Here is a 9107-nt window from a genome sequence, read left to right on the forward strand (position 1 = left end):
CGGTGCGTTCCGTGCGTGCGTGCGTTGCGTGCGGGTGCTGGCATCGGAGCACTGCTGTGTGACCTGTGTGGCCTCTCTCTCTCTCTCTCTCTCTTCTCTCTCTTCTCTCTCTCTTCTCTCTCTCTCCTCTCTCTGCTTCTCTCTCTGCCTCTCCATCCCGTCTCCCTCCCTCCCTCTCCTCCTCCTCCCTCTCCTCCCTCCTCTCTCCTCCCCTCCCTCTCTCGTCTCTCACCTCTCTCTCTTTCTCTCTCTCCTCTCCTACCTCCCTCCCTCCCTCTCTCTCTCTCTCTCTCTCTCTCTCTCTCTCTCTCTTCTCCCTCTCTCTCAGTCGCTCTCAGCTTCCCGTTCCAGGTTCTACGGTTTAGTAGGTGCGGGGTAGTGGCACCCTTTTTAAGGGTAGTGTCAGGTTGCGTCGATAGATTCCACAATAGATAACACGATAGATAACAAGGAACACAGTATTATAAAGCTACTCTTCGTCGTTCTATTACACCACAGAATATGCACTTTACCAGCCTAAACAAACAACTACGATGCTACACAGAAGTCTCCACACACAGAATACGTGACCGAATATCAGTAACCTCGTACCGTGAGGCATGGATCGCGAAGTACCTCGGCGAAGTGAAGGTGGATCGTGGAAGGTGGAAAGAAGGAGTATAGAAGGAATAGGGTGTAGGAGCTAGGCGAAACTGGACTGTGCTGCGGAAAGGATGAGAGCCGACTCGTTCTCAACCTGCGAGTTTGGCGTCAACAAATCTGGTCCCTATAGATGGGGCAGGTGCCATCACGGCGGAATCACCATTATATGTCATGGAATTATTTATTGTGATTGCGTCCGTGCCGCGAACTAATATGTACTATCTGTGAAGCCGGCGCTTTCCTACACTCTGTATTCATGGTAAGGTTTCCCCTGCAGGAGAAAAGTGCTGCCAGAGCCAACGACGACGGCGATGACGGTGATGATGACGATGGAAAGGCGATGGAGGATAAAGAGCTACTGGATGCAATCAGAGAGGCACAGGAAATCAACAACGGTGTGTAGATTAGACACGAGTGCACGCAGAGCGAGCATATTACCTTGCGGTGTGGTCTCGGGGTAACGTAAAAAATCAGCATGGGTTGTAGTTGTTCTAGTATTATCTGACTGTATATTTTAGTATTCCATATGTATTCTAGTATTCTATACTAACGTTAGTCACCTAGTTGTGGGTTTTGTTAGTCATACGTCATAACTGTTTGCTACGGTTGATAGCTACGTGTAACACAACGATATTCTATCTACCGATGTCTATGAAACCATGTGCATAGGTACGTTATCTAGCTGCATGTGCGTGCTTGCTCGCGTGCGTGCGTGCGTGCATACAAGCATGGAAACGTGAATGTGTGCGTGTGTGTGCAGCATATAACCACCAGTTGTGGTAACACATAGAACTGAAAAAAAAATTTACATTTGTATTTGTTCAGAAAAAAAATTCCTGTTTGTTAATAATATGTGTGTGTGTGTGTATTATTAAATCATTTCCCAGGCAGAATTGAGGATCAATACATCACGAATTTCTTCAGAGATATTTTGCTATCTAAGCAATGCCAGAACCAGGGGTTCATATTAGATGGGTATCCAAAGACGACAGATCAGGCCAAAGTCCTGTTCGCAGGTAAGGCTGTCGTTGATGATTATGTTTATATGAAAGGTAATTATTTTGAAATTCTTTAGTTGAGACGTTATTACAACGTTTAAGTTGCAATAGAAGAGTTTAATTAAGAACTCGTTGTCCTGGATTACTGGTAATGATATTTTCTTCTCGTAAACTATGAATAGATTTCAGGCAAGTCAATTTTCTTCTTCATCATCATTATCTGCTACTGCTGCTGCTTCTGCATCTGCTGCTACTATTGCTGCTGCTGCTGCTGCTGCTGCTGCTGCTGCTACTGCTGCTGCTTCTGCATCTGCTGCTACTATTGCTGCTGCTGCTATTACTGCTGCTGCTGCTGCTGCTATTACTGCTGCTGCTGCTGCTGCTATTACTGCTGCTGCTATTACTGCTGCTGCTGCTGCTGCTGCTGCCATCGTCACTACTACTTCTACTACTATCAATGCTGCTGAGGTCGCGTGCAATGTATATATTGTATATTTCTTGTACTAGTTACGGACGAAGATCGTGAAGACAACCCAGATGGAGATCTAAAGTACAATGCATTGATCATGCCAGGTATGCTTGCGTGAGCTATAGCATTATTCGCGTGCACTCGCGGCTGCATTGTAATTAGACGATCGACATAACCATAAGATTACGGTGTGCTGCTATTGTTTGCCACGAGCGCACAGATGATCTTACACGAGTGAGATCAATTTCATACTCACCCACCCATTCAGCCCACTTACTCACCAACTCCTCTCCTCATCCACCCACTCATCCATTACCTCATCCCGTCATCCACCCACTCACCTATCACCTTGTTCCTGCATCCACCCACGCACCCACCCACTGATCACCTCATCCACTCACTCAGCTACCTCCTCATCCATTCGTCCACCCACTCACACATTCATCAAGCCATCGATTCATCCATTCGTCCGTCTGTCCGTTCGTCCGTCCGTCCGTCCGTCCGTCCGTCCGTCCGTCCGTCTCCGTCTGTCCGTTCGTTCCATCCATCCGCATATTCCATCACATCCATCCATCCATTCATCCATTTCATCCATCAATGCCCATCCATCCTTGCCATCCATCCATCCATCGCGGCCATCCATCCATCACATCCATCGCATCCATCCATCCATCCCATCCTCCTCCATCCATTCATCGCATCCATGCCGATCACATCCATCACATCCATCCATCCATCCAGTCCATCCATCCATCCATGCCATCCATCCATCATCCATCCATCATCCCATCCATCTTCCATCCATCCATGCATCAGCCACCATCCATCCATCCATCCATCCATCCATCCATCCATCTATCCATCCATCCATCCATCCATTCCATCCATCCATCCATCACATTCCATCCATCCATCCTATCCATCCATCCATCATCAATCCGCATCGCATCTTCCATCCATCCATCCATCCATCATCCATCACATCCATCCATCCTCCATCCATCCATCCATCCATCATCAACTCCATCCATGCCTTCCATTCCATCCATGCCATCCAGAGAGACAATGATTAGCCAGATTTGCGTGGCACAGCCTTTGGCTGAGAATCCTTGAGGCTGCGCGCGGATGAGAGCGCGCAGTTCAGGCGGCGATATGCGCAACTGCGACGTGCGCACGGGGATGTTACAAAGTATAGAAGCGCTGCCGCCAGTGGAGAACGTGCGCGCCAATTTCCGAAGGTCCCCGGTCGGCACGTCTCCACAGCGGTCAGCGGATGGTCTGTGGTTTTAGAAGATGACAATGATTATATATTGACGATATTGTAGGAATTGGAGATTATAAAACTCCGTAACAAAAAATTGGTCAGTCATTCTCCGATTAGCTGAATCAAAAAGATTCGAATTTAATATGAACAAAACAAATACAATGGTTATAAACATGCAGAAACAAAGAAAAGAAGAGAATTTAATAGGCAATCGAGTATTAAAAAATGCCACCAAATATTCATACTAGGGATTTAATTAATGATATAGGAGGTTATAACGATATGATAAGAGTCGCGAAGTTAAAATGTAGGTTCATGATGCAGGGAAATATTATGCGTGGCAGAAGAGCAAAATTATGGAAATCATACTATAGAAGCAACAGTAAAATTATACGAATGCACAATTTGACCTTCCTTCCTAAAATAACAGTGAAAGATGGACTAAGCTAACTAAGGAAGAAGTAAAAAATGTTGCGAGGATTTCAAAATGAGTGCCTGCGTAAATAATAATCACGCAGAAAACCTACCGAAGGCATTGAAAGACGATGAAAACTCCAAGGAAAGATACGGACGAAATCAGTAAAAATAACATATAGTTTCTATACGTAAAATTGTGGTAAATCATATAAAAACGCATTATTTTGGAAAAATTCCCATATTTACTTAGAAAACATCCAAGAGATGGCGCTGTGGCATGTAAACATTATCTCGGATTTGCCTCCGAACATTAATTGTGTGTGTTTTATTTGTGTGTTTAATGAATGGCGCACTCGTTCACTTCCGACAGCAAGTAAAATGCAGAACATTTTCCTGTTCGGATTCGAATTACATCGGCCGGGCATTTCATTATTTACAAAAAGAAAACAGGCTGGGAAAGGAACGGTCACGTCCGGTGACGCCCCATTCATGCCAATCAACGAAGAAGGCGGAGCTTATTGTGTTTACGGAGATGCGAAAATGAAAGAAAAGAACTTAGCACTGTGCGCAAAACAGCGTGTTATTTTCGTTTTTGTGCCAAACTCTATCGTAGGAAACCGTTCTAGCCTAGCAGAATGCCCTAGTTCGTGAGATCGGCGATTCCGTGCCGTAATAGTAATTGTAGCAAAATTTAGTGTAGAAGGGGGCGGCGTAGACTGTGATTGGAAGACACAAAGTGTCAATCCTCGGCTAGCGCCTCGGGATCATGGCCCGCGTTACGTCCGAGCCATCCATCCATCCATGCTCTTGCATCCATCCATCCATCCATCCATCCATCCATCTATCCATCCATCTATCCATCCATCCATTCATCCATCTATCCATCCATTCATCCATCCATCCATGCATCCATCTATCCATCCATCCATCTATCCATCCATCCATCTATTCATCCAGCACCACACACAGTACAGTACTGCATGACACCCTCTTTCTCTCATGCTCACACACAGAGGTCGTCGTTCACCTGGAGGCGCCGGACACCTTCCTCAAGGAGCGGGTCATCAACCTTCCCGAGGCGGTCGTGCATGGCACACACAATTCTGAGGCGGGGTTTACGCGCCGTCTCGACGAGTACTCGCTGATAAACACTGAGGACGAGACCGTACTCAACTACTTTGATGAGCTGGAGATCCATCCGGAGCGAATAAGTAAGCGCATGTGCGAGAGAGAGAGGGTGGGAGAGAGGAAGAGAGAGAGAGGGAGAGAGAGATGGGGGAGGGGAGAGAGAGAGAGAGAGAGAGATAAAGAGAGGGAGACGGCGGAGAGAGATAAAGAGAGGGAGAGGGAGAGAGAGAGAGACCAGCGCACGTAGCTAGATGAGACGATAGCGGGCGTAATGTAACAGGCTCACTGCTGTGGAGACAACAAGACAATGTCGTTATCAGCTTACACGAAGCGCTCGATTTTAGAGCAGCTATGGTGGCGGTTATCGCAAACTACTCGGCTGATCAGCTACACAATGTCATACATCGTCATCGTGTCTGCGTGGGAGGGCCGACAGCTGCCCCCTCTAGTGGGGATAGAATGAAACTAATAAGCTTAATAAATGTTAATAAGCTTAATAAAATATACGAACGTGATTACAAATTCTTATCGTACTAGTTTCTTGTCAAGGTCAGTGAGGGGCAAGCTAAAGGTCAGTGAGGGGCAAGCTAAAGATCAGTGAGGGGCAAGCTAAAGATCAGTGAGGGCCTGAGGGGCAGGCTAAAGGTCAGTGAGGGGCAAGCTAAAGGTCAATGAGGGGCAAGCTAAAAGCCTCTGTCCCATTACTGAAGCCCTTACGAATCCTCAATCAGTGGTCACATTCGTTACGGCTGCCGTCGCTCTCCTATCTCTACGCCTCAACGATTCGAGAGCGCAGAGTAATCCGCGAAGGGAAGCCGATGGGCGAGAGAGAGAGGATCGTTATGACGTCGCCTGCAGAGCACCGTCTCCCCCCTCAGCGCACATGTCGCACCGCCGCCCTGTGTGTTAGCGTGTGTAGCGAGTTCTACCTGAGACATACCTCCTAACTACGCACGCTCGTTACGAAAAGGTCTGGCTTCGAGGAAAAACTAGTGCGCCGTGTGTGTTTCGTAGAGCGTGCGTGGCTTGTTATCGAGTGGTTAGCGTGCGGTGGGATCATATGTGGTATGCTGACGCTGGTGTTCGCATGCGGAATAAACGTTTTAAAAATGGCTTCATATCGATGCAAAATTAATTTTAAGTAACTTTCAGGTATTTATGTGTATGTATGTATGTGCACATATATATATATATATATATACACACATATGTATACGTCCTACAGTATTTCAGAAGCAGATTATTTCTGTTTGCAGATATCGCGACCGACGACAGCCCAGAAATGAAACAAACCGTCGAGCAGATAGTGGAGATAATTGGCGCGCCGCGCAACTACGGTAAGTCCCCTCACCCCCCGCCCCCGCCGCAGTGCACCGGTGGTGCCCCCCCCCTTAATCCGCGGCAATGGAGCACGCGGTGACGACGCACTAACTAGGTTATGTCGTTTTAAGTGACTGACCGGCGGCCGTCCGGACGCATGCGGTCCGTCGATGTCCATTATGGATGACCACCGACTCGCTCTGTTAGCGGCGGCGGCGGCGGCACATCTCGGTTTCGGTTTCCGTGGCGACTGACCGTGAAGCCGTTCTCTTGTTTCTCCCGACACTGTGCGCCGTGACACACAGCACGTGTCGAGGTCACCTGTGATTGATACTCGGCGACGGATTCCGCACGTCTGTCGCGAGATATCTGCTTACTCGCGTGCGCGCCTCTTTTGTTGCCACCGATTGCATGCGTGCTATGAAAGGCGCAGCAGCGTGTAATGGCATCGCGCGGTGTGAGAGCGTCAGGCTGCACGATTGTCGTGAGTAGTCACGCTCGTGTGCGTTAGGGTGTCGGTAACAGTCACGTAGCGGTGTTTGCCGAAGTAGCGGTGTTCGCCGAAGAAGCGGCGTTTGGTGAAGTAGCGGTGTTCGTCGAAGAAGCGGCGTTTGCCGAAGTAGCAGTGTTCGCCGAAGAAGTGGTGTTTGCCGAAGTAGCGGTGTTTGTCGAAGTAGCGGTGTTTGCTGAAGTAGCGGTGTTTGTCAAAGTAGCGATGTTTGGTGAAGTAACAGTGTTCACTGAAGTAATGGTGTTTACTGAAGTGGTTCTGCCCATCTTGCAGTCCTCCCCAAACACATTAATACTATGCGAGGATGCATGTGTCTGCTACTGGTCTCCGAAGCAGAAATTAGTGTATGGTAATAAAATATGGTGGCATCTGCCGTTCGTTCTTGAATGTTTATAAGATTTGAGTACGATTCGTCTGTAGCAGATATCGCAACGTTTAGCTGCTAATATTTGATGATTGTATTGTGAAGTTGGATACCTTAAAATGTTGTATATATGAAAGTTGGATAGGTGGGTGGGTGTGGGCGGGTGTGTGCGTGAGTGGGTGTTCGTACACTCAATTTGTAATAAGAGTATCCAGATAACATATGACTGCTTGCTATTCGCAGCATGGTTCCTCGCTCTGGCTACATCATCACAAAAACAGTGCTCTCTCTCTCTCTCTCTCTCTCTATATATATATATATATATATATATATATATATATACATATTAGCCCGTACGCGGGGACGACGGCAAATAGACATATTAAATTTCACAGCCTCGTATTGCTGACAAACCAGATATTCAACAACGTTAATGCAACGACGTTGTCATTACGTCGTAATAAAACGATTAATTTCCGTCGTGCCGTCGCGCGCTGAGAGTACCTGGCAAGCATATATATTACACTGGCGCGTACTCGAGCAACAATTACGATGTTTACCGTCAGTCAAGGCCGGCTGGCGACATTTTTCGCTGACATATGCCGGCGTGGACACGTCCGCCGCTGCTCGTAGCGGATCGTAAAGGAAATTCATTATCATGATAATTAGAGAGAAGTTACGCATGCGGCGTCGAACCACGAGCGACGTTATTGAATCACTTCCCATTATTCGGCGCTGCTCTCCCAGCTACCTCTTTCGTTTCCAGCTTCTGTTGTTCTCAATGCACGAGACTGCCGTTATGAGATGCATTCATCGCAGTACCTCGAGTGCCTTGGCATTTCGGGGTTTTATAGATGGGTGGGAAGTCGAAAAACATATAAATGTGCGTGCGTGCGTGCGTGCGTGCGTGCGTGCGTGTGTGTGCGCGCGCGTGTGCGTGCGTGTGTGTGTGTGCGTGCGTGCGTGTGTGTGCCTCTTCCTACACTAACACCAGCACTAGCCTCAACCCTTGCCGTCAACACTCGCGCGCAGAAGGCACGTGCTAGCTGTGCACCCACGATTCACGCGCGACACGGACTCTCCCCTAATTCTCCGCACACTCTCTGCGTCTGCTGCCGGTAATAGAACTCACCGGTCGTTGTCATCCCGGCATTAATTCCTTCCCTGTCCCCTCAGGACCGAGCGAGGAGGAGCTGGAGGAGGCACGCCGGCTCGCAGTGGAGAAGAAGCTGCGCGAGCAGGAGGAGGCGAGGATGAAGAGACAGCAGGAGGAAGCGACGGAGACAGCAGAACGCGCGGCCAGCGAGGCCGAGTGGGTCAGTACGGGGCATCGGTCACTACGGGGGGGGGGGGTAACGCTCACTATACGTATTGCGTTTAGTGTTCGCACGCACACGCACGATCTCTCGATCATTCGTTCTCTCTCTCTTTTTCTCTCATTCGTTCTCTCTCTCTCTTTTTCTCTAATTCGTTCTCTCTCTCTCTTTTTCTCTCATTCGTTCTCTCTCTCTCTTTTTCTCTCATTCGTTCTCTCTCTCTCTCTTTTTCTCTCATTCGTTCTCTCTCTCTCTTTTTCTCTCATTCGTTCTCTCTCTCTCTTTTTCTCTCATTCGTCTCTATCACTCATTACAACGTCGATAAAGTGTATCTCTGTCTCCTCCTCCTCATTCTCCATCTCTACTTCTTCTTCTTCCTCTTCCTCCCCCGTCTCCACCTCCTGCGCCTCTTCCTCCTCCTCCTCCGTCTGTCCTCATCCTTATCCTCGTCCTCCTCCTCCGTCTCCCCCTCCTCTTCCCCGTCTCCTTCTCCGCCTCCTCCTCCTGCGCCTTCTTCTCCTCCTCCTCCATCCTCCCTCCCCACTCTCCTCTACGTCCTACCCTTTCTTCCTTTGACCGTAGGTAGACACACACACGCACACGCACACACACACACACACACACACACACACACACACACACACACACACACACACACACACACACACACACACACAC

General features: G+C 48.4%; 1 protein-coding gene across 1 annotated transcript in view; it reads left to right on the forward strand.

Annotated features, from left to right (window-relative positions):
• Positions 1 to 9107, forward strand: part of LOC106816514 (adenylate kinase 7-like) — a 54672-nt gene that overhangs the window by 20998 nt on the left and 24567 nt on the right. The window contains exons 11-16 of the mRNA XM_014821145.1: positions 920 to 1037; positions 1530 to 1658; positions 2148 to 2213; positions 4804 to 5001; positions 6175 to 6255; positions 8290 to 8429. Coding sequence (XP_014676631.1) covers positions 920 to 1037; positions 1530 to 1658; positions 2148 to 2213; positions 4804 to 5001; positions 6175 to 6255; positions 8290 to 8429 — 732 coding nt within the window. The remainder of the gene's footprint in view (positions 1 to 919; positions 1038 to 1529; positions 1659 to 2147; positions 2214 to 4803; positions 5002 to 6174; positions 6256 to 8289; positions 8430 to 9107) is intronic.

Source organism: Priapulus caudatus, unplaced genomic scaffold (assembly GCF_000485595.1).
Source record: "Priapulus caudatus unplaced genomic scaffold, Priapulus_caudatus-5.0.1 Scaffold32, whole genome shotgun sequence".
Taxonomy (NCBI): domain Eukaryota; kingdom Metazoa; phylum Priapulida; class Priapulimorpha; order Priapulimorphida; family Priapulidae; genus Priapulus; species Priapulus caudatus.